This window comes from Mustelus asterias, chromosome 20 (genome assembly GCF_964213995.1).
Source record: "Mustelus asterias chromosome 20, sMusAst1.hap1.1, whole genome shotgun sequence".
In the NCBI taxonomy this organism is placed as follows: domain Eukaryota; kingdom Metazoa; phylum Chordata; class Chondrichthyes; order Carcharhiniformes; family Triakidae; genus Mustelus; species Mustelus asterias.
The window spans coordinates 71,228,125-71,254,760 of NC_135820.1; the positions used below are offsets into that span (position 1 = coordinate 71,228,125).

The 26,636-nt window shown below is 48.4% G+C and overlaps 1 protein-coding gene across 3 annotated transcripts in view; it reads right to left on the reverse strand.

Annotated features, from left to right (window-relative positions):
- The window catches only part of ppp1r16b (protein phosphatase 1, regulatory subunit 16B), a 161,303-nt gene that overhangs the window by 38,142 nt on the left and 96,525 nt on the right, over positions 1 to 26,636 (reverse strand). For all 3 annotated transcript variants that reach the window (XM_078236164.1, XM_078236163.1, XM_078236165.1), the window contains exons 3-5: positions 21,928 to 21,998; positions 1,760 to 1,905; positions 786 to 889 (exon numbers count right to left, since the gene is read on the reverse strand). In XM_078236164.1, coding sequence (XP_078092290.1) covers positions 786 to 889; positions 1,760 to 1,905; positions 21,928 to 21,998 — 321 coding nt within the window. The remainder of the gene's footprint in view (positions 1 to 785; positions 890 to 1,759; positions 1,906 to 21,927; positions 21,999 to 26,636) is intronic.

The window sequence follows — 26,636 nt, forward strand, 5'->3', positions numbered from 1 at the left end:
TGGTTATATCTTTCAGGAAGGACCCAATAGACTTTGCCTCTTTTCTCTTAAACAAAAGGGTAGGCTGTGAATGAACGGATCGAGGTCTTTAAGATTATGAAATGTTGTAGGGTAAACATGGAAAAGACTGTACCACCTGTGCAGAGTGAAAAACCAAGAGCCACAGATAAAAAATAGTCACCAATAAATCTAATAGGATTTGGGGCGGCACGGTGGCGCAGTGGTCAGCACCGCTGCCTCACGATGCCAGGGACCCGGGTTCGATTCCGGCCTCGGGTGACTGTGTGTCGTTTGCACGTTCTCTCTGTGTCTGTGTGGGTTTCCTCCGAGTGCTCCGGTTTCCTCTCACAGTCCAAAAGAATGTGAGGGTTAGGTGGATTGGCCATGCTAAATTGCCCCCAAGTGTCAGAGGGACTAGCAGGGTAAATACGTGGGGTTACGGGGATAGGGCCTGGGTGGGATTGTTGTCTCGATGGGCAGAATGGCCATGTAGGGATTCTATGATGCTGTGACATTCAGAGAATGGTTAGATTGTGAAACTTGCCACCATATGTAACATTTGACACAAAGGGAATAGGATGCATCTTAGGGAAAGCTCGATAAAACACATGAGGGAGAAAGGAATAGGAGGATGTACTGATAGAGTTAGACAAAGATGAGTGAGGAGAGGCTGGTGTGGAATACTAACACCAGAATACACCAATTGGCTTGAATTACCTATCTCTCAGTTCTGTGCAATGATGGCAAACTTAGCCATCTGGCTAAAGTAACCTTGTGGGACTTACCCTGGTTAACCATTGCTGTCTCGATGAGTTCCAATGTCCGATCATCGTCACACAGATCATAGGGCATGTTTCCATCTGCATTGACTGCCAACAGGTCCGCACCTCTGCAATGAGAGGGATGAGAGTGAGTGACGTGGGATCAAGCTGCTCTCCACTAGCCAAGATGCCTCACCCTCCATTTGAAAAAAACCTGTCCCTTTGGACCGAGCATCCCACCCAACAACATTAATCTGCTTTTCCTTCCAGACACTGATGTCTGCTTCCTCCTGTTTTATTTTCCACATAGAAACATAGAAACTAGAAGCTGGAGTAGGCCATTCGGCCCTTCGAGCCTGCTCCGCCATTCATTTTGATCATGGCTGATCATCGAATTCAATATCCTGATTCCCCCCTTCCTCCCATACCCTTTGATCCCTTTAGCCCCAAGAACTATGTCTAATTTCTTCTTGAAAGAAGAAATTAGATGTAGCACATTTGCAATCTTCTCATCAAAGCTAACATACAAGTCATACTCTCACAACTGTTTATAGGTAATTACCTTGAACATCGGGGAATACTGAATACAACAGCTATCTTTATTCTGTTAATCAAATCGGTGTCTGTAAGAATAATACAATTCATGGACAAGTATAAATGTAGGCCCAGAATGATGAGCAATGTTTAGGAGCAAGAATTCCAATAATTAATAAAATTGGATCTTCCATTCAAGGTGATGGGTGAGCAGTTAGTATTGTGGCAACGTTTCATTATTAATCACGGAAAGTATATCCTCCTTCAGGGAGTTTCTGGCTATGTTGATGATGTGACAACTTCTACGCCTGATAGCTTTACATGGAGCATCTTCTAGTTTACCCTATTGCTTTCAACTCGGGAGGAATTAATCAGATTGCCGCACCACTCTGAAAATGAATGTTTAATTGAGGTTTTGAGGTTTGCATTTCCCCCCCTTCCAGAGTTGAGGTGAAAGGACTGACCGCTCGATGAGGATTTTCACGAGGTTGGTATGTCGACATGTGGCAGCTGCATGCAACGGGGTCCACAACTCATTGTCCTTCGCGTCCACGTTGGTCCCGTGGTCCAAAAGCAGCCTCACCATCTCTTCAAAATTATCAATACAGGACTGGAAGGGAATCACAAGGTGTTAAGAACATAAGAATTAGGAGCAGGAGTAGGCCATCTGGCCCCTCGAGCCTGTTCCACCATTCAATAAGATCATGGCTGATCTTTTCGTGGACTCAGCTCCACTTACCTGCCCGCTTACCATATATCCTTTACTGTTCAAAAATTTATCTATCCTTGCCTTAAAAACATTCAATGAGATAGCCTCAACTGCTTCACTGGGCAGGGAATTCCACAGATTCACAACCCTTTGGGTGAAGAAGTTCCTCCTCAACTCAGTCCTAAATCTGCTTCCCCTTATTTTGAGGCCATGCCCCCTAGTTCTAGTTTCACCAGCCAGTGGTACCATCACAAGAATTAAATTATTTTCTCCAGAAACACACCCAACATTACTCCCCTATAACGTGTTTGTTCCTGGAGATGTGGACAAAGCTGCATTTATTAACCATGTTCAGCAGTGTCGAACCTTCTCATGCTTTATTTTTGGAACAACTTATGAAGCATCTGAAGACAGCCTTGAGACTCAACCCTATAGTGTGGGACTGGAGTGACATGTGGACCAGATCAGTTAGGGGTGGCTGATTCCCTTTCATTCGTGAACCAGTTTGGTTTCCATGGAAATCCAAGGGGATAATTTCTCTGCTGCTAGCCCACCACTTGCCAGCTTTCATGAATTTAATTTCACTATTTGCCACGGTAGGATTTAAACCCCAAATCTCAGGTTCTTAGTCCAGGGACATAACCACTCATGAATCACTCAACAATTCTTGAATCGTGATTTATATACATATTGGCTGGAATTCTCCAGCCATTCACATCGGGAATTCTCATTGACAGCGGAGGACCAGAGAAGCCCGCCGCTAGCAAACAACATACCACTGCCCACTGGTGGGAAACACGTGGCTGGGAGGTCGGAGAATCTCGCTCAACCAGTCAAACACACTCGGACACTAAAACTGGACAGCATCTGAGAATGTAAGCCATAACTAATAATTAAAAACAACTAATATATAAACAAAAACATTCTGGAATTTTCAAGTTTTATTTCTTTATTAGTCACAAGTAGGCTTACATTAACACTGCAATGAAGTTACTGCGAAAATCCCCTAGTCGCCACACTCAGGCGCCTATTCGGGCACACTGAGGGAGAATTTAGCATGACCTATGCACCTAACCTGCACGTTTTACGGACTGCGAGAGGAAACCGGAGCACCCGGAGGAAACCCACGCAGACATGGGGAGAACGCGCAAACTCCACACGTACAGTGACCCGAGCTGGGAATCGAACCCGGGTCCCTGGTGCTGTGAGGCAGCAGCGCTAACCATTGTGGATGACTTTCTCGCATTTGTGTTGTGAGTTTTAGCACCACACACTGTCTGGTCAGATGCAGCATGGGGTTGTGGGGGGTGGGGGGCATTGGACCTATTAGATATTGACACCCTGGCATTTAACTGGCACTTCCTGTAAACAACAAACTTACTTCTTGTCACACTTCAGATGTCACACCACATCAATGAAAAACACCATGTGGGACCTGCTATTACTGTCACACCCACTTTCTCTAAACCTTTCTGTTATGCTATTTACACAATATCCGTCTATCACATCTAAACTATACTTTCCATGGCTGGACAGAGTCCTCCCAATTCTGCCGAGGTTAGGTGGCGCTGCGCTCTCTATGTGACACCCCCTCCCCTCACACCCCCCTAACAGGATGCCAGTTGATGGTTGCCCACTCTCTAAGATTCCCCTGGGATTAATGGAGCCTGCCACGAGTGACCCAGGAGAAAAATCAAAGGGACAGTAAAAAGATTGTGGACGGGACCTTGCGGCCTCGCCCGACCCGAGACTGTAAAATCCTGCCCGGGTTCAACGGACATTTCCATTGTCCACCCCCTCGCCCGCTCCGATTCTGTGGTGGGCAGGCCGGTAGAATTTCGGCGTGTACGTTTTTTCCCCCGTTTCCTCTGAATACTTCTGTCCATTAATTATAAAAATATTAAAAGTTTATTTATTAAAGTAAAGTAAAGTTTATTTTTAGTCACAAGTGGGCTTATATTAACACTGCAATGAAGGTACTGTGAAAATCCCCTAGTCGCCACACTCCGCGGCCTGTTCAGGTAACACCGAGGGAGAATTTAGCATGACCAATGCACCTAACCAGTACGTCTTTCAGACTGTGGGAGGAAACCGGAACACCCGGAGGAAACCCACGCAGACACGGGGAGAACGAGCAGACTCCGCACACATACAGTGACCCAAGCCAGGAATCGAACCCAGGTCCCAGCGCTGTGAGGTAGCAGTGCTAACCACTGTGCCACTGTGCACTGAGAGATGAAGAAAAAGCTGGGTGGGTCGATCATAATTGATAATCTTATCCTCACGTCTCCCGGCTCCTCCCAAAGCAAGTCTCCACAGGCACCAGATTGTCCACGTAGCCTGTGCCCTAACTTGCTAAGATGTAATGGGAGGATCTCTAGATAGTGGGAGGAGACATAGAGGAAGTCAAGGCTCTACATGAAGAGATACCGCATTCTTTACGATGACCAGGAGCTAGGTTTCAGATGGTTCCAGTTTTTTTGGTGCTTTTAAAAAGACACATACAAGCTTTTTGAAAGTAATAAACAGAAAATGGAAAGACACATGCAATGTTATTAAAGTCTGGATTTTTTAAAAAGTGTCCTTTAATCCCTGAAATCTCTCGGGCAGTGATGGGCAACCTCGGCTCGTGAGTGGGTCGCATGTGTGGCCCATCTTTGGGGCGGCACGGTAGCACAGTGGTTAGCACTGCTGCTTCACAGCTCCAGGGACCTGGGTTCGATTCCCGGCTCGGGTCACTGTCTGTGTGGAGTTTGCACATTGTCTGCGTGGGTTTCCTCCGGGTGCTCCGGTTTCCTCCCACAGTCCAAAGATGTGCGGGTTAGGTTGATTGGCCAGGTTAAAAATTGCCCCTTAGAGTCCTGAGATGCATAGGTTAGAGGGATTAGCGGGTAAATATGTGGGGGTAGGGCCTGGGTGGGATTGTGGTCGGTGCAGACTCGATGGGCCGAATGGCCTCTTTCTGTACTGTAGGGTTTTTATGATTTCTATGATCTCAGGGGGGCTGCAAGATTGAAATTGGTCTTGTTCACAAGTCATGACCCCCATGACGAGGGTTAAATACATTTATTACAGGTCGAATATGTAATGATGAATGATAGAAAATGCTTAATTGTTTATATATTAATTGAACTATCATCACCTAATAAAGTGCCGAGGCAACAAAAAACTCCAGAGAGAGGGCAGTAAGAGGCCCCAGAGAGAGGGCAACAAGAGGCCCCAGAGGGAGGGCAACAAGAGGCCCCAGAGAGAGGGCAGCAAGAGGCCCCAGAGGGAGAGCAACAAGAGGCCCCAGAGGGAGAGCAACAAGAGGCCCCAGAGAGAGGGCAGCAAGAGGCCCCAGAGGGAGAGCAACAAGAGGCCCCAGAGAGAGGGCAGCAAGAGGCCCCAGAGGGAGAGCAACAAGAGGCCCCAGAGAGAGGGCAGCAAGAGGCCCCAGAGGGAGAGCAACAAGAGGTCCCAGAGGGAGAGCAACAAGAGGCCCCAGAGAGAGGGCAGCAAGAGGCCCCAGAGGGAGAGCAACAAGAGGCCCCAGAGAGAGGGCAGCAAGAGGCCCCAGAGAGAGGGCAGCAAGAGGCTCCAGAGGGAGGGAACAAGAGATCCCAGAGGGAGGGCAACAAGAGGCCCCAGAGAGAGGGCAACAAGAGGTCCCAGAGAGAGGGCAACAAGAGGCTCCAGAGGGAGGGAACAAGAGATCCCAGAGGGAGGGCAACAAAAAGCTCCAGAGAGAGGGAGACAGAAGACCCCAGACTAAAGGAAAGAATATTCAAGTGAGCCTCAAGATGGATGCTGACCATGCCAGTGCAATGAATTGTACAAGCTGAAGAGTTTAGTGCAGAGGGAAGAAATGGTTGAGAAGCCGTTGAAAGATTTAAAAATAGAGTTTTTGAGAAAGCTGACAGGGTACCCAAACTTCAACAGCAGATGGCAGTGCAGAGTGAGCAGATAGCTGTGAATGAGGGAAAGCTATCTGAGATGGCTCAAAAGAAGCAAAACATGCAAAAAATAAATGATGCTGTTCTACAGAAAAATGTTCGTATTAGAGCTGAACTGAGAGATTTGAAGCACAAGATTCAAGCTGAGTATATACGTTTGAAAATGGGTTAGACTGTTTCTCGCAACTGGAGGCAGTGGGTGGGGCTTAATTCACCAGCCAGCTTGATCAGGCAGCAGAGGGAGATATTGTGCACATTAAGTCCTCTGTGTCTGCACATGCGCAATTCCAACAGCAGAGGGCTGACAGAGAGAGAGGTCACTGCTGCTGCAGCCAGCCTCAACCAAACCCCCCCCCCAGTGGGGCACGCTGGGGCCCACGGCCAATCACGAGCCCTGCACCACCTGGAAATATCGCCCCCGCCGTCCACCCACGACCCAGACAGATCACGTCCCCCTCCTCACAGATTGCATGCAAACTGGTAGCTGGGCCCCCCTCCCTTACCCTTTGGGCTACCCTGGCCTGGCCCTGCCCTTCCAGGCCCCACCCTGTCAGGCCATGCCCCCTGGCACTACACAGTGGGCAATGTCAAGGTGCCCCAGTGGGCATTGCCAAGGTGCCAGGCTAGCACTAGCAGGCTGGTGCTGCCCAAGGGGCACCCTCCCTTGCCTTCGGCTCCCCCCGAGGGGCCTCAATAGCCTCTGGTTCCAGCAACGAGGGCAAAATGACTATTACCCATTCCAGGTGATTTCCTCGCCGGAGAGAACCTCTCCCGCCAAGGTCATAAAGGCAAGTGAGCCCGGAAGATTGAGTGCCAGACTCGCTAAAGATATGCAAAACACTATTTAAACACATTTAAATCATTTACTCAGCCTCTTGCCGGAAATGGGCGAGAGGCTGAATGCGCCGGCAATCCGGTGCCGGCAAGATCGCGAAAGCCGGGAAATCGGGCGCGGACCTGACTTCTCAGTTCTCGCACAACTTTACCAGCTAACTCCGCCCATCGATGGGCGGGGCAAGCCAGTAACATCGTGGCCTAAGACTTTGGAAAATTGGATAAATACTCAAAAGAGAAAAAAATGCAGGTCTATGGCGAAAGGGCAGGGAATAAGGGAATTGTAGCATCGGCAAGATGGGATGAATGGTCTTCTGTGCAGTACAACTGTAAGAGGTCAGATGCTACTGAATGGACCAGATGCAAACTGGCTGGTTTGACCATGAAAAAAATGAAAATTATTGAAATCGTCACGGATTAACTGCTTATCATTAATAAATCCTGTAAAGTCCCCATTCCAACAGATAAACAGTTCCTTAACATTGTGCTAAAGCAGTGTTACTGCACACACAGATCAGCTTTACCCATACGATGCATCAGGACTCAGTCGATGAGATTAAAATGGTGCAGCGATTGACAGTGCAATGTAAGCACCTTGACAACAGTCAACATTCCCCATTAGTCACTCATTAAAGGAGCTATTCATGTTGCAACACACTTAATCCAACTTGACTTTACCTGCACCTTTTGTTGGTTGTGACGTTTAACCCAGCCACAAGAAGGAAAACAATCTCTGAGAAAGTCTCAAAGGCAGGCCAGAGATAAGGAGGACAGTGGGTGCACTGTAAATTTAGTCTACCACTGCTTTCTCCAATACTGCAAAACAGGCAGGGATTTTCCATTTCTTCCCCTCCCATCCAGCCCCACCCCTAACGCTGCAGATTACAGGCTGTTGCTACATCTGATTGTTAAATTGTCTTATTTTTCTGTGGTTGCTCCAGTGGCTCAAAAACAAAAGTAAGGCGGGCACGGTGGCACAGTGGTTAGCACTGCTGTCTCACTGCGCCAGGGACCTAGGTTCAATTCCCGGCTTGGGTCACTCTCTATGCGGACTCTGCATGTTCTACCCGTGTCTGCGTGGGGTTCCTCCGGGTGCTCCGGTTTCCTCCCACAGTCCAAAAGATGTGCTGGTTAGGTGCATCGACCATGCTAAATACTCTCTCAGTGTACCCGAACAGGCGTCGGAGTGTGGCGACTAGGGGATTTTCTCAGTAACTTCATTGCAGTGTTAATGTAAGCCTACTTGTGACACTAATAAATAAACTTTAAACTTAAATTTAACCTACCCAAACCCTCCCAGCCCAAGAACCCAGAACCATCTGCTCCAGAGATCAGTGGACCTTGATCATCTCTTCCTTCTGCAGTTCCAGCAGTGGCCACTGAGATCCATGGCGCTGCCGGGGCTGATGAAGCTGCCAATATCATTGGCCAGCAGCTCCGGCGGGGGAGGGGGGGGGCGGGGTTAGGGTTAGGGCATGTAGACTCAAGGCCAACATGGTTTCCAGTAGTGGGGGGGGGCGGTTTGCGTGTGTGTATGTGCCCCACCCAATCCCTCCCACCTCCCATATTATTCTGCCTTTATCTCTATTTCCACCTCACCACATTACTTCTGGATGAGACATTAAACCACCAAGGGCTCTGCCCTATCAAAGGAATGGAGGAATGGCATTAATTTAAACATGAACCGAGATCTCTCCGATGTCCTGATCAATATTTGACTCTCAGCTAACCTCACAACAAAAAGCTCTGACGAAAGGTCATCTCGACTCCAAACATTGGCTCTATTCTCTCTCCACAGATGTTGTAAGACCTGCTGAGATTTTCCAGCATTTTCTGTTTTTGCTTTTATTACATAAAAAAGTCTTCGGGGACAATCTTACTAAAAAAATTCTCAGTGCCAAATGAGCGTGAAAACAGGAGAGAATCGCACCTATTATTTGCTCCCAGATGCAATTGTGTGGCACTTAGAACAAAAAGGTCCCAAATGTGATTCTCGCCAGTAGGGGAAGTGAGCGGTCCTTCTTCGCATTGGGAAGCCGGCTGCTGAGATGAATTACGCTATTGCACGTGCGCCCCAATCTCTCAGAGCACTGTGTACATGAGAGATCTGGCACTGTCCCCAATCCCCTGGACATTGCACCCTTCCCCCCACTGATCACCGCCCAGACATCACCCCTCCCCTTAGGCCCCACCCTCTCCCCTTAGGCACAGTCCTCTTGGCACTGCCCAGTGCCTGGTGCTAGGGTGCCAAACTGGCAGTGCCAGGGTCCCATGCTGGCAATGCCAGGTTGGCGCTACCCAAGGGATACTGTCAGACTTCAGTGGCCTCCAGTCTTACTGGCGGGGACCATAAGACCATAAGACATAGGAGCGGAAGTAAGGCCATTCGGCCCATCGAGTCCACTCCACCATTCAATCATGGTTGATTTCAACTCCATTTACCCGCTCTCTCCCCATAGCCCTTAATTCCTCGAGAAATCAAGAATTTATCAATTTCTGTCTTGAAGACGCTCAACGTCTCGGCCTCCACAGCCCTCTGTGGCAATGAATTCCACAGACCTACCACTCTCTGGCTGAAGAAATTTCTCCTCATCTCTGTTCTAAAGTGACTCCCTTTTATTCTAAGGCTGTGCCCCCGCGTCCTAGTCTCCCCTGCTAATGGAAACAACTTCCCTACGTCCATCCTATCTAAGCCGTTCATTATCTTGTAAGTCTCTATCAGATCTCCCCTCAACCTCCTAAACTCCAATGAATATAATCCCACGATCCTCAGACGTTCATCGTATGTCAGGCCTACCATTCCTGGGATCATCCGTGTGAATCTCCGCTGGACCCGCTCCAGTGCCAGTATGTCCTTCCTGAGGTGTGGGGCCCAAAATTGCTCACAGTACTCCAAATGGGGCCTAACCAGTGCTCTATAAAGCCTCAGAAGTACATCCCTGCTTTTGTATTCCAAGCCTCTTGAGATAAATGACAACATTACGTGATCCTCGTCAGTGAGGACCTCCCCCGGCAAGATCATTAAGACAAGTGAGCTGAGACAATTCCATCTCGGGACACACTAATGAGATTTAAATAAGGTTAGCAATACTTAAATCAGTCTTGCACTTGGCAAAACAGGGCCAGTAACATCACAAGGGGCGAGAAATCAGGTGGGACATGCCAGTAAAGTGGTTTCAGTGCCCTGACTGGAAGAGGTGGACATGAAATATTCATCTGGCTACAATAATCTATGCGGAAAGATGCACGCGTGCAGACATTGGCTGAGGAAAACACTGCCGTTGACTCAGGCATTCTCAAGCTCCCTCCAGCACTAGCTCTCCTGATTAAGATTGAGCGTTTGAGAGAACCTCTCATGGTTGGACGGTCATGGTCTGCATTGAACCAGCACCTTCAGGAGACAAGGTGAAAGCGCTGAAGAGTGGGAGGGACAGGGTCAATGTTCCCTTTGCCTGTTGGCTGGTCACACATTTCTGGCAACTACTGTAAAGTCCAGCAAAACGGGCGGGGCAGTGGCACAGTGGTTAGCACTGCTGGCCTCACAGTGCCAGGGATCTGGGTCACTGTCTGTGTGGAGTTTGCACTTTCTCCCCATGTCTGCGTGGGTTTCCTCCAGGTGCTCCGGTTTCCTCCCACAGTCCGAAGATGTACGGGTTAGGTGGATTGGCCATGCCAAATTGCTCCGTAGTGTCAGGGGGATTAACAGGGTAAATACGTGGGGTTGTGGGGATAGGGCCTGGGTGGGATTGTAGTCAGTGCAGACTCGATGGGCTGAATGGCCTCCTTCTGCACTGTGAGGGATTCTATGAAAACGAACCAGCAGGTAGGCCCGATTCATGCTCATGCCTGGGGGAAAAGGGCATCTCAGATTGTTTACTAATGCTACGGTTAGTGTCCGGTGATAAACGCTGACGCCGTCTCTCATCTCACATCAAACCACAATTCATTTTTTTCTCCCACTTTGTTCACATTTTAAAGTGGACAACAGCCCCTTTGTCCCTGAACAATACGAGGATTAAAGAAGAGAAGGAAAATTTACAGAAGGAATCTGTGCTAATTCTTTGTGGACAAAGACACCGTTGAAGGAGTTGCAGCACCGAGCAGTGTTGGGATGCAATATTTTACGCCCTCTTGCACCCACACACAGCCGGTGTTCCTGATTGTGTTCCCGATTCTTTGGTCGCCCCAGAAGTGTTTGAGGATGCAGAATGCAAGTAAATGTCATGCAGCTCTTTGGTGGCGTCCGGCTTTGAACCCACAAGCAGAGCGGCCACAGTGGAGGCAAGACTGTGTGACATTCAGAGCGGGTAGATAGCAGTCTCCCGCCCATTTTCCCTCCCTCCTGCATCGGAGCCTGAATCAGTGTTAGGGTGTTTGCCCTGGCAATCACATCAACCCGCCTCTTGTTGTGAAAGATTGTTTATGGCACATTCGGAACTTTTCTTTAAGTTGGTGACCAGACTGGGAATCTGTCGTGAAGGAAAGCAAACTGAGCTCTAAAATAGAATCATAGAATCCCTACAATGCAGAAGGAGGCCATTCGGCCCATCAAGTCTGCACAATCCCATCCAGGCCTTATCCCCATAATCCCATGCATCTACCATGCTAGTCCCCCTGACACTAAGGGGGACATCTAGATGCTTTTGGTTATCTAGAATCTCTACAGTGCAGAAGGAGGCCATTCGGCCTATCAAGTCTGCACTGACCACAATCCCATCCAGGCCTTATCCCCATAATCCCATGCATTTACCATGCTAGTCCCCCTGACATTAAGGGGGGCATCTAGAAGCTTTTGGTTATCTAGAATTCCTACAGTGCACAAGGAGACCATTCGGCCCATCGAGTCTGCACTGACCACAATCCCTATGCCTGTAGCCCCACGTATTTATCCTGCTAATCCCCTGAACGCTAAGTGGCAATTTAGCATGGCCAATCCACCTAACCCCCGCACATCTTTGGACTATGAGAGGAAACCGGAGCACCCGGAGGACACCTACGCAGACAAGGGGAGAATGTGCAAACAGGGAGTTGGAGAGGGGGGGGGAATGGAGGGGCAGCGGGGGTGGGGAGGGGGAGGGGGGGGGGATCCCAGGAAATTCAAAATGTGACTACAACAAGCTGCAGAATAGTAACTTCAGAGAGGGGGTGTAGGGAGGGTCACAGAGGCAGCGGCATCAAGTCAAGCAGATCAAACATGGCAACTGACGATAATGGTGAAATAGAGTAGACTAGAGTTGAAGAAGAAGAGTGGACAATTGTATGCACCGGGGTCTGACGTTTAGTGTACACATGTTCATTTTTAATTGTGCAGAGGTTACATTTTTAATTCTTTCATGCAATGTGGGTGTCGCTGGCTGAGCCAGTAATTATTGCCCATCTATATTTGCCCTTGAACTGAGTGGCTTGCTGGGCCATTTCAGAGGGCAGTAGAGAGTCAACCACGATGGTGGAGTCTCGTGTGGGCCAGATGAGGTAAGGACGGCCAATTCCCTTCCTTAAAGGACGCCAGTGAGCCAGATGGAATTTTACAACAATCAACGATGGTTGTCATGGTCACCATTATTGAGAGTAGCTTTCAATTCCAGATTTTATTCGTTGAATGTAAATTCCACCAGCTGCCGTGGGGGGATTTGAACCCATGTCTCCATTAGCCTGGGCCTCTGGTCTCACTACCACTAAGCCCCTGCAATAAACTTGGAGGCGACTCAAGCTCCAACAAGAAAAGCTATATTAAACTAACATTATATACAGACAAGACAAGGGTCTGAGAGAACAGGTCTATTCCCTTCTCCTCCCTGCCTCCAACTGAGGACCCACCCCGTCCCAAGGCACGCGCGCCTCGCTCCCATCTTCCTGTGGCCCGCTCCATAGGATCTGGCTTGAACACGTGGCCCACAAGAATCACCCCTTAGAGGAGTCACGTTACCACAGCCACTATCTTCCCCCAAACTATATGATGGCGTCTGAGGGCGGGATTTTCCAGCCGCGCTCGCCCCCCCCAAGGTCAGAAGAATCCTGCCCGAGGTCAACAGACATGGTCCCGCCCGCTACGATTCCCGTGGCCGGCGGAATGGGAAAATTCCGCCCTGATATTTAGGGGAACTTATTTTTAATGATAAAATCAAATTAATGCGGAGGATGCTGGAATCTGAAACCAAAAGAGAAAATGCTGGAAAATCTCAGCAGGTCTGGCAGATCTGACATTTTGCGTCTAGATGACCCTTTGTCAAAGGGGACTCGAAACGTCAGCTCTTTTCTCTCCTTACAGATGCTGCCAGACCTGCTGAGATTTTCCAGCGTGTTCTCTTTTGGTTATTTTTAATGATTGTTGCTTTGAGCATTAGTAAAGTTTATTTATTAGTCACAAGTAAGGCTTACATTAACACTGCAATGAAGTTACTGCAAAATTCTCCTGGTCCCCACACTCCAGCGCCTGTTCGGGTCATTGCACCCAACCAGTATGTCTTTCAGGCTGTGGGAGGAAACCGGAGAAAACCCACGCAGACACGGGGAGAACGTGCAAACTCCGCACAGACAGCGAACCCAAGCCGGGAATCGAACCCGGGTCCCTAGCATTGTGAAGCAGCAGTGCTAACCACTGTGCCACCGTGCCAGTATACATTAGTACATGGGGGGGAGTCTGATTTTTGGCATAGAGGGGTCTGATTTTTTTAGTGTATAAGAGTTTGATATCTTACATGTGGGCACATACATATTAGTACAGGGCAAACTTGATTTTCCTTTAACGCATGCAGATTTAATTAACTTAGGTAACTGTATCAGTCAGAAACAGCGCACACAGTACTGCAACAATCACACAAATCACAAACCTGGTGACATTTGGAATAATGTAGAATGCTTCTTCAAGGGGAAATGTTAATTAGAAATAAGAATGATTATGTTTGGACATGGTGCTTGTTCTGAATTCTGCCTGTCCTGGAGCAATTTAGCAACAGAAGTCCCTCTATAGCCAGGAGCCTCCATCCTCCCCTCCCCTCCTCCCTCCCACTCCATTACACCAAATTGCATAACACACAGCCTTTACAAACATCACACAGTAAAAATGACACAAGGCACTTCACAAGGGCATCATGAAAAATAAACATTGCCACCAAACCATTGAAGAAAGCGGGAGAGCAGGTGATAAAATACGTAGTCAATGAGGTTTCAAGGACAGTTGTATAGGGAGCAGAGAGGGAGAGGGGGGGCGGAGAGTTTGAGGGAGAGAATTCCAGAGCTTAGGGTGGCACGTTGGCACAGTGGGTTCGCACAGCTGCCTCACAGCACTGTGCGGAGTCTGCACGTTCCCCCCGCGTGGGTTTCCTCCAGATGCTCCGGTTTCCTCCCACACTCCAAAAAGATGTGCGGGTTAGGTTGAATGGCCATGCTACATTGCCTCTTAGTGTTGGGGGGATTAGTAGGGGATTAGTGGGGTTTCGGGGATGGGGCCTGGGTGGGATTGTTGTCGGTGCAGACTCGATGGGTTGAATGGCCTCCTTCTGCACTGTGGGGATTCCATTCTATGACCTTGAAGCCTAAGTAGCCGCCGATGGTGGAGCGATTAAAATCAGTGATGAACAAGAGGTCAGAATCGGAGGAGTGAAAAGGTTTCAGAGGGTTGTAGGGCTGGACAGGGTTAGAGAAATAAGGGTGGGTGGAAGGCCATGGAAAGGACTCAAAATCAAGGGTAGGAATTTTTAAAAATTAACGCTTTGCTAGCCCAAACAAATTCCCAACTTAGATCATAGAATCTACAGTACAGAAGGAGGCCATTCGGCCCCCAAACCTGTGCGATGACTCCCAGCTGATAACCCAACCCAAAGGCTTAGGTTATGTGATGGACCAGGAGATGGATTGTCTGGACTACCTGAATGTCAAATTCTATAAGCTACTAGACATCAGAAAGCAACACATCCAGCTGTTTCCAGATAGCACCTAATCCAGCTGTTTCAAGCGCCCAGACTCTGCAAGACCAATTAAAAAACACTCGCTCACAGTTTAAACGGCAAACTAACTGAGAAATACTCTCACAGATAATCAAGATTTCACTGCGCTCGATGGGTGTTGATTAAGAAAGAAATCAAAATTGCAAAACATCCAAGTTGCAGCAGATGGAGAAACAGGGATACTCTCAAGGGCCATTAGCAGAAACCAAAAAGCTGGGTTGCATTTAAAACCTCACTTAGACAGATCCAGCTTCTGTGGAACTCTGTTAACAGCACTGTGCATGATGGTATTTAATTAAGTGAAGGGACACGAAGCAGAGTAGCATCACCGCAAGCTCTCACTTACTCCCACGGGATGGATCGCTGCTCTTAATGATGACTTATCTAAGCTCTCCTTCAACTTAAGGGAAAAAGTACTAAGTAAGAACATTAAGGAGTATGGAAGCAAAGTGGGTGAGTGGAGTTGAGATGTAGACTAGCCACGACATGATGGAAGAGGCGGGGCTAAGTAGCCTAATCCCTTTTTAAAAGTTAAAGTTTATTTATTAGTCACAAGTAAGGCTGACATTAACGTTGCAACAAAGCTACTGTGAAATTCCCCCAGTCGCCACACTCCGGCACCTGTTCAGGTCAATGCACCCTAACCGGCACATCTTTCAGACTGTGGGAGGAAATCGGAGCACCCGGAGGAAACCCACACAGACACGGGGAGAACGTGCAAACTCCACACAGATAGTGACCCAAGCAGGGAATCGAACCCGGGTCCCTTACACTGTGAGGCAGCAGTGCTGACCACTGTGCCACTGTGCCGTCCACATAATCCACAATTACATAATCCCGTTCCCCTCTCAGCCCTGTGCTCGCTGACCTACACTGCCTCCCGGTCAAGCAACACCTTGGATTTTCAAATTCTGATTATTTTTCTTCAAATTCCACCATGTCCTTGCCCCACCCTATCTCCGGAACCTCCTCCAGCTCCACGCTCGAGCAAGAGATATCTACAGTCCGCTAATTATGTCCTCCTGAGCATCCCTAATATTAACTGCTCCATCAGAGGGTAGCCCTGTCTTCAGCTGCCGAGGTCCCAAGCTCTGAAAATCCCTCCCTACACCTCTCAGCCTCTCCACCATACTTTTCTCCTTTAAGACACTCTTTAAAACCTGCCTCTTTGATCGAACTTTTGCAAATCTGGCCTAAAATCTCCTGATGTGACTTGGGCCGTATTTTGTTTCGTAACACACCTGTGGAATGCCTTGAGAGGCTTCATTACATTAAAAAGGTGCGATTTAAATGTCGGTTGTTACCGTTGTGATCTAGATGCACAAAAGAACAAGTTAGCCCAGAGTATGATCACATGTCTCTGTGATTGGATCAATGGTGATATTAGAAGAGGTTTATCACTTTATAAGTGGCCTCTGGCATGATCGGGTAATTATAAGGTAAAGATAAGGTTACTTTTCTTATTACAGTCATACAGTGCTTCGATTTCTTTTGGATACCCAGGGCCGAATCTTCCTCTGGGCTAGAAAAAACCTGACCTGCGTATTCTTGTGGCTCCCAAATAGGGAATATGGAGGAAACTTGCATTTCCTCCCCCCCAAAAGACTAAGGATGGCACGGTGGCACAGTGGTTAGCACTGCTGCCTCACAGTGCCAGGGACCCAGGTTCGATTCCCGGCTTGGGTCACTGTCTGTGCAGAGTTTGCACGTTCTCCCCGTGTCTGCGTGCGTTTCCTCCGGGTGCTCCGGTTTCCTCCCACTGTCCGAAAAATGCGCTGGTTAGGTGGATTGGCCATGATAAAAATAAAGTTTAAAATGTATTTATTAGTGTCACAAGTAAGGCTTACATTAACACTGCAATGAAGTTACTGTGAAAATCCTCAAGTCGCCGCACTCCGGCGCCTGTTCGGGTACACTGAGGGAGAATTTAGCAGGGCCAATGCACCTAACCAGCATATCTTTCAGACTGTGGGAGGAAACCGGAGCACCCGGAGGAAACCCGCACGGATACAGAGGGAACATGCAAACTCCACACTCCAGTGACCCATGCCGGGAATTGAACCCGGGTCGAATACGCAGGGTTTGGGGGATAGGGCGGAGGGGAGTGCTTGGACAGGATGCTCTTTCGGAGAGTCGGTGCAGACTCATTGGTCAGATGGCCTCTTCCTGCACCTTAGGGATTTTATGGTTCTAAGTGTTGCCATTCGTTGGAGCAGAGAAGGTGACCTGATTGAGGTGTTCGAGATTATGAGGGGCATGGACAGGGTGGATAGGGAGCAGCTGTTCCCCTTAGTTGAAGGGTCAGTTTCGAGGGGACACAAGTTAAAGGTGAGGGGTGGGAGGTTTAGGGGGGATTTGAGGAAAAACTTTTTTACTCAGAGGGTGGTAATGCACTGCCTGGGAGGGTGGTGGAGGCGGGATGCCTCACATCCTTTAAAAAGTACCCGGATGAGTACTTGGCACATCATAACATTCAAGGCTATGGGCCAAGTGCTGGCAAGTGGGATTAGGTGGGCAGGTCGGGGCATTTCATGAGTCGGTGCAGACTCGATGGGCTGAAGGGCCTCTTCTGCGCTGTAGTATTCTGTGATTCATTCACGCACTCCACATCCAGGCAAACATTTGGCCCCCATTCTTTTACCTTTGACCTCAGATATTATCCCAAATATCTAGTCATGGCTTACGCCAAAATGAGGCTACTTGTATTGTGAGGGCAGGTCTGTGAGCTCTGTGAGTTACAGCCGAACACATCTGCTAGATTTAACAGAATTCATCTGACCAGCTGGACAGCATACATCAAAAAGGACGAGATCGGCTAATAAAAGAACAAGCTGCAAGGGAAATGCTTTCATCTTTGCTGCTATTCTGAGATCATTCATCTATTTCCTGGTTTCTTTTGCCCTTTTTATTCCCTTTAAAGAGACACCGTGATTCAGCACCGCTGCTGCAGGGTGTGGATGTTCCAGACATCCATTTCTGGGTGCGTTGGAGACGCAGGTCTGGAACACTAATTTGCAGCAACTTACTGAACTCAGCTGTGCAGATCAGGGGAAGAAATTCTCAGAGAGGCAAAATAACGCATGTTGGATGAATCATAGAATCCCTACAGTACAAAAGGAGGCCATTCGGCCCATCGAGCTTGCACCGACAACAATCGCACCCAGGCCCCATCCCCATAATCCCATGCATCAACAATCCCACCCTATTCCTATAACCCCGCCTATTTACCCTGCTAATCCCCCCCCCCCAAAACCAGGGTTAACTTATCATGGCCAATCAACCTGACCCACACATCTTTGGACTGAGAGAGGACACCGAAGCACCCGGAGGAAACCCACGCAGACACGGGGAGAATGTGCAAACTCCGCACAGGCAGTGACCCAAGCCGGGAATCGAACCCGGGTCCCGAGCGCTGTGAGGCAGCAGTGCTAACACTCCGCCGCCTGTTCGGGTACGCTGAGGGAGAATTTAGCATGGCCGATGCACCCTAACCAGTCCGTCTTTCAGACTATGGGAAGAAACCGGAGCACCTGGAGGAAACCCACGCAGACACGGGGAGAGCGGGCAAAATCCGCACAGACAGTGACCCAAGCCGGGAATCGAACCCGGGTCCCTGGCGCTGTGAGGCAACAGTGCTAACCACTGTGCCACCGTGCCGCCCAATGGACAGTATTTCAAAATTAAGTTACAATGAGTGTACAGCACTGATACAGGCCATTCAGCCCCCATACTGACATGTAAGCCGCAGAAGTGCCCACCATCCCCCCCCCAACGCCCCTCCCCCCCCCCCCCCCCCCCCCCCCCCCGCCGGCTCTCACACCTCTTCATCCAGCAGCCAAAACAGCAGAAACGTTCTCCCTCAGCCTCCTGGTAATTGATTACAATGTAGCAGAAACGTGAGAATGGTCATTCAGGTAACCATCTGATTTGGAGATGCAGAGGGGCTGATAACCGATATGGGTGCTGGGGGTGTATAAAATAATGCTTTAATAAAAGAACAGTGTGAGTCCCTTCGCATTAATCGGTTTACTGGAACTGATGTAACCTCGATATTTTTGGGTTATTCTTAATAATTAAGTGCCAATGTGCACTTTGCCCTGTCAGCTTCCAGTCGATGCATGAATAATGAAAGCTCTCCTTTTCAGAGTCTTCACGTGTTGAGCCTCAGACTAACGCGGCGTTCCTGCAAGATTTTCATGGCCGCAAATACTTTTTATTGCTGCGGCACTTTTTATTGGGCGGCGCGGTGGCACAGTGGTTATCACTGCTGCCTCACAGCGCCAGGGACCCAGGTTCAATTCCTGGCTTGGGTCACTGTCTGTGTGGCATTTGCACGTTCTCCCCGTGTCTGCGTGGGTTTCCTCCAGGTGCTCCGGTTTCCTTCCACAGTCTGAAAGATGTGCGGGTTCGGTTGATTGGCCGTGCTAAAATTGACCCTTTAGTGTCAGGGGGATTACAAAAGAACAAACAAAAAAGAACAAAGAACAATACAGCACAGGAACAGGCCCTTCGGCCCTCCAAGCCCGTGCTGCTCCCTGGTCCAAACTAGACCATTCTTCTGTATCCCTCCATTCCCACGCCGTTCATATGGCTATCTAGATAAGTCTTAAACGTTCCCAGTGTGTCCGCCTCCACCACCTTGCCCGGCAGTGCATTCCAGGCCCCCACCACCCTCTCTGTAAAATATGTCCTTCTGATATCTGTGTTAAAGCTCCGCCCCTTCACCTTGAACCTATGACCCCTCGTGAACGTCACCACCAACCTGGGGATTAGCAGGGTAAATACGTGGGGTTATGGGGACCGGGTCTGGGTGCGATTGTTGTTGGTGCAGGCTCGATGGGCTGAATGGCCTCCTTCTACACTGTAGTGATTCTATGATTCTACACTTGAAGTGCTCTGCTCCCTTCAGACACACAACAATAACTTGGACTGTTACTGCAGTAAAACACCCCCTCGGCACCGCCATGCGAGTGTAAACATGCACAGTTTGACACCAAGACATGTGAGGAGATATTGGAACAGGAACTTGGTGATGCGCATTATCATACACGAGCTCAGGAAATAAAGGCTTTTATTTGCTGTAACAAAGCAGCTACCAATTATATACACGATCCCAGACTGAGGGGTCCCAGCCAGAGCAGGGACCTTTATACCTCTGCCAGGAGGCGGAGCCCGACTGGGATGTACCACAATACTACAATACAAAGGTGTAACAACCCCACCCTAACCCCAACAGCAACAAGTAGAACAACCCATCCCTAACCCAACAGCAACATATGTACATACTTGTAGTACTGGCCAGACCCTGGCTCAGTACTATCCAGTGGGAACCAACGATGGTTCCCCACACTTGGATAAAGACTTTTTGGGATTGTTTGAAAGGAGACGAGGTAGGTAGGGAGAGGGAGAAGTTTAGGGAAGGAATTCCCGAGTTTTGGGACCAGGCCGCTGAAAGCAGGGCTGTCAGTGGTAGAGCGATTAAAATTGTGAGTGCGCAAAATGGTCAGAAGTTGGGGGAGCACCAAGATCTCCATGGAGATAACTGCTGGCAGCATGGGCTGGATTCTGATGACTGATCATTATATAGAATGGACAGGACAACATGAATCAGAGGCACTTTGCTTGCAAGGCATCAGCAAAGCTGTCAATTCCCTTAGAGCCAGAAATGGGGAAGGGGACAAGAATCATAGAATCCCTACAGTACAGAAGGAGGCCATTCAGCCCATCGAGTCTGCACTGATCACAATCTCTAATCCTGCAAACACATACATTTACCCTGCTAATCCCCCTGACACTAAGGGGCAATTTAGCCTGGCCAATCAACCTACCCTGCACATGTTTAGAGTGTGGGAGGAATCCGGAGCAACCGGAGGAAACACACGCAGACACGAGGAGAAAGTGCAAACTCCATACAGACAGTGACCTGAGGCTGGAATTGAACGTGGGTCCCTGGCGCTGTGAGGCAGCAGTGCTAACCACTGAGACGCCGTGCTGCCCGGGAGTACCTGATGATTTTATTCCCTCTTGGGAAGATAGTTTGTTTCCCTCAACCTCCGCTCCTTAAAGGTGCAGCTCTCATTGGCTACTCACCATGCATGGACGCAGAATCATAGTGTAGTATCTTGCAAAGAGTGGCAACCACCAAGTGAAGTGACTAAAGAGATACTGATTAACAGGAATAACTGTGTACAGAGGGTGAGAAAGATGCTACTGAATACTTCGACACCAGTCTCCAGACTGTCTTGCAGAGCCCGCGTTCAACCCCAGGATTCGCGCACTTTGACCCACTAGGCCAAACGGGTCACACGACCCTCCGAAACCTTGCCTCTTAAAAGGACTCACCTCATTATTACACAGAGATACAAACCTCACTGCTTACTACAGTAACAGTCCAAGTTGTGGTTGTATGTTTGAAGGGAGCAGAGCACTTCAAGTGTAGAATCATAGAATCACTGCAGTGCAGAAGGAGGCCATACTGGACTGCAACTGAGAGGCTTAACATCCATGACTCTATGCTGGGCGGCACGGTGGCGCAGTGGTCAGCACTGCTGCCTCACAGTGCCAGGGACCCAGGTCACTGTCTGTGTGGAGTTTGCACATTCTCCCCGTGTCTGGGTGGGTTTCCTCCGGGTGCTCCGGATTCCTCCCACAGTCCAAAGATGCGCGGGTTAGGTGGATTGGACATGCTAAATTGCCCCTTAGTGTCAGGGGGATTAGCAGGATAAATGAGGGTTACAGGAATAGGGCCTGGGTGGGATTGCCGTCTGTACAGACTTGATGGGCTGAATGGCCTCCTTCTGTACTGCAGGGATTCTATGATTCTGTTGAACTGATCTAAGTCAGGTTGTCAGTGTGAGCATTACAGCTGACTGCTCCTGAACAGTATGCAGTCAATCATGACGGAAATAGATATATATATAGATAGATGCAAGATGTCATAAAAGTGCTGGCTTTCTGTAAAACTAATCTTCAGCCTGACTGAGAACAACTAACTTAGAACAGACTGGAAGTGAAAGTGTACTTGGCTTTTACGATGATAATAGCTTCTTGTGTGAGAGATTCTGTTACCAACGAGTAAAAGTGTTTATATAAATGTTTCCCTTACGGAGGCTGGACTCAACAGGGAATTGCAAAAGTTTTCTGTTTCTACAACTGGGACTGCATGATTTATTTCTGGTACGTCAAGTGAATAAAGGAGTGCTCCATACCTGATGTAATGCTGTAAGTCCATCTTCATTGCACAGATCTGGATTCACGTTATTCTTCAGAAAGAGTCTCACTGCAATAAAAACAGGACGATTACTCACAGAACGTGCGTCTACTTCAAGGCTAACTTTCCCCTACTTAAAAAAAAGGATGGTATGCATAGAACGAGGCAGCTCAGAGAGAAAGAAATCCAGCTTTATCACGTTGTGTCAAACGTCTGGAGAACCTTATCCAACAATTTCCACCACTCTGTATTTCCCCTTCCCCCTGTGAAGTGTTACCTCTCAAGTATTTCTCCAGTTTCCTTTTGAAAGATACTCGCCAAACGCGTTCCATTCTCAGACAGCACGGACGGAATTTTCCCGTCCTGTCTGCCCGTGGGAATCGTAGCAGGTGGGACAGAAAACTTGGCGGACCATGTAAAGGTCCATTGACCTGGAATGGGAATTTCCGGTCTTGGGGCGCACGCAGCTGGAAAGTCTCGCCCCACCTTTGGGATCATTGTGTCGACAAAAGTGTTTTCTCTTATTGGGGGGACTTTTCCCGGGAATCGTAGCGGGCGGGGAGCGGACCATGCAAAGGTCCTTTGACCTTGGGCGGGTTTTCCGGTTTTGGGGTGAGCGTGGCCGGAAAATCCTGTCATTGTCTCTGGTTCTTTAGCTAATTACCCTAAATCAATACCAACTCTTTGGCCACTGGAAACGGTTCCTCCTCTGTAACTCTGTCAAAGGCATGCATGATTTTGAACACCTTTATTCAAAGTCCCCTTAGCCTTGTCTGCTCTAACGAGAACAATCATAGAATCCTGCAGCGTAGAAGTAGGCCATTCAGCCCACCGAGTCTACGCCAACCATAATCCCACTCAGGCCCTACCCCCATAACCCCATGCATTTACCCTAGCTAGTCCCCCTGACACTCGGGGAAATTTAGCATGGCCAATCCACCTAACCCGCATATCTTTGGACAGCGGGAGGAAACCAGAGCACCCGGATGAAACCCACGCAGACACGGGGAGAATGTGCAAACTCCGCACAGACAGTGACCCAAGCCGGGAATCAAACCTGGGTCTCTGGCATTGTGAGGCGGCAGTGCTAACCACTGTGCGACCGTGCTGCCCCCTCAGCTTCCCCTGGCTTCCCACGTAACTGAAGTCTTTTATTTTCTGGTTGCATGCACATCTTTGGGAGGAAACCGGAGCACCCGGAGGGAACCCACACAGACACGGGGAGAACATGCAGACTCCGCACAGACGGTTACCCAAGGCCAGAATCGAACCCAGGTCCCTGGCGCTGTGAGGCAGCAGTGCTAACCACTGTGCCACCTTGTTACTCTAATTTGGTACAGGGTCAGAAGCAAGAACAGCTCAACCTCAATCTTTTTAGCTGACCCTATATATATATATATATACACCAGACACCATAAGCTCACCTTCCTCTGGCTTGACTTTTTGAAGATTCCTAATTTTTAAAATACAGTTGACAAATTCACTGGACACTTGATAACAGAGAAAAGGCAACAGACACTCTCCCTTAGATCTGCACACAATGAATGGACCTTTAATGATGTTTTGACTTGTGGGAGAGTCGAAAAACTAGGTGTCATCAACATAACTTCATGACTATTAAATCCAACAATGAGTGCAAGAGACATTTCCTTTATGTAAAGAAAATCCTGAGGCGCTTTGCAAATAAACAAAGTTAGGGTTTATGACAACTCCAAGCTTCAGGTGCCTAAAGCAGCCCCTGAAAAAATTGATAAACATCTTAGGTCATCATTAAGGATCACTTTCTTTCACTCAATACTGGTAAAATATTGAATCCCGACAATTTAAAGCATATTACATAGCAGTTACCACACAGGACCAAGACCACAAGAAACTACAAAGGGTCGTGAACGAAGCCCAGTCCATCACGCAAACCAGCCTCCCGTCCATTGACTCCGTCTACACATCCTGCTGCCTCGGCAAAGCAGCCAGCATAATCAAGGACCCCACGCACCCCGGACATTCTCTCCTTCACCTTCTCCCGTCGGGAGAAAGATACCAAAGTCTGCGATCACGTACCAACTGACTCAAGAACAGCTTCTTCCCTGCTGCCGTCAGACTTTTGAATGGACCTACCTTATATTAAGCTGATCTTTCTCTGCACCCTAGCTATGACTGTTACACTACATTTTGCAGCTTCTCCTTTCCTTCTCCTCTATGTACTCAATGAACGGCATGCTTTGTCTGTATAGCAAGGAACAATACTTTTCACTGTACCCCTATACATGTGACTATAATAAATCAAATCAAGTCAGGAACAGAATACTCTACCCATCTGGCCTTTGCTGGCATTTATGCTTCACACAAACGTCCTCCCACCAGTCTTTGTCTCGCATTATCAGCATATTCTTCTTTCCCTTTCTCCTTTATGTGTATGGGAGAGATGGTAGGGAAATGGTAACGTTGCTGTCCTAATGATCCAGAGGCCCAGGCTCTGAGAACACGGCAGCTGGTGAAACTGAAATCTGGATAATAAATCTGGAATTAAAAGCTAGTCTCATGAAAATATAATTGATTGCGGTAAGAAGCCATTTAGCTCACTAAAATCTTATTAGGAAATAAATCTGCCGTCCTTACCTGGTCTGGCCTACATGTGACTCCAGATCCACAGCAATGTGGCTGACTCTCAAATACCCTCTGAAATGCCGAGCAAGCTTCTTGAGTTCAAGGGCAATTAGGGACGGGCAATAAATGCTGACCTTGCCACCGATGCCCACACCCCATGAAAGAATAAAAATCTAGTTTTCCCTTAAATGCTGTTCACCTCAATTATTCCAAGGAGCTGCAAGTCCCATATCCTAACCACTCCCTGCGTGAAGAAGATTCTTCTGAAGACTTTGTTTGGTTTATTAGTGACTATCTTATATTCGCGTCCCTTAGTTTTGAACTTTCTAAGTAATGACAGTTCTTAGGAACAATATTGAGTGATTTTGTCAACAACTGGCAAAATGAAAGATCAGAATCAGAAGTTTTATTCTTTTAAGTGCGTCAGGATGGCAGATTGGTCTAAAGTGCTGTTTCAGGTCACAGTCTCCTCTGGAGGCGTGGGTTCAAATCCCACTCCTGGCATTGATTTGTGCACTGTGCTGGCATGGCCGAGTGGTCTAAGGCACTGCATTAGGGCTCTGTGGAGGTGTGGGTTCGAATCCCACTGCTGCCAGAAATGATCTCAGTTTTGAGGCGGCACAGTGGTTCGCACTGCTACCTTACAGCGCCAGGGACCCGGGTTCAATTCCGGCCTCGGTACACTGTCGGTGTGGAGTTTGCACATTCTCCCCGTGTCTGCCTGGGTTTACTCTGGGCGTTCCGGTTTCCTTGCACAGTCCAAAAATGTGTGAGTTAGGTTGAATGGCCATGCTAAATTGACCCTTAGTGTTAAGGAGATTAGCAGGGTGAATATGTGGGGTTACAGGAATAGGGCCTAGGTGAGATTGTGGTCAGTGCAGACTCGATGGGTTGAATGGCCTCCTTCTGCACTGTAGGGGTTCTATGGTTCTATGAATCACATTTCCTTTGAGCATTTCAGTCAGAGAAGTCAGTCCATATTGTTTAGAGATAATGGCCAGACTTTTACTGGCCCGCCCACCATGAGAATCGGAGCGAGCGAGGGGTGGAACCTGGGAAGCTCTGTTAACCTCGGGCAAGATTTTATGGTTTCAGGACGAGTGAGCCAGGGTCCCTGGTGCTGTGAGGCAGTAATGCTAACCACTATACAACCTTGCTGCCCCCAGACGATTGTACTGAACTCTACAGACCCAAGAGGCCTACGCTCAAAAACCAGTTCATGATGCTAATTGGGGCAGCACCAAACCAGTCTCAGCTCCCAGGATCACAGAGAGGTATAAAATCTGCCCAAGACCGCAAGGAACTACAAAAGGTTGTGAATGTAGCCCAATCCATCGCACAAACCAGCCTCCCATCCATTGACTCTGTCTACACTTCCCGCTGCCTCGGCAAAGCAGCCAGCACAATTAAGGACCCCACGCACACCCCAGACATTCTCTCTTCCACCTTCTTCCGTCAGGAAAAAGATACAAATGTCTGAGGTCACGTACCAACCAACTCAAGAACAGCTTCTTCCCTGCTGCTGTCAGACTTTTGAATGGGCCTACCTTGGATTAAGTTGATCTTTCTCTACACCCTAGCTATGACTGTGACACTACATTCTGCACTCTCTCCTTTCCTTCTCTATGAACGGTATGTTTTGTCTGTATAGCGCGCAAGAAACAATACTTTTCACTGTATGTTAATACATGTGACAATAATAAATCAAATCAAATCAAAATCAAAATTAGCTCCGGTTCTAACCTTTGATTTTCTTCAATCAAGTCTCTTGCCCAACCTTGATTTCCATCACCATTGGGTGGCCATGCCTTCAGCTGTCTCAGCCCCAGGCTTTGAAATTCCTTCAAGACTTTCTTTGCCTCTCCATCTCCCTCTTCCCTATTTCTCCTAAAACCTACCTCACCGGCTAGGTTTTCAGTCACCTATCTCAGTACTTCTTTGTCTGCTCATTGTTAAATTTTATCTCTTAATCTCATGGAATCCCTACAGTGCAGAAAGAGGCCATTCAGCCCATCGAGCCTGCACTGGCAACAACCCCGCCCAGGCCCTATCCCCGTAACCCCACGTGTGTTTTCTTTTATGACATTAAAGGTGCAGTATAAA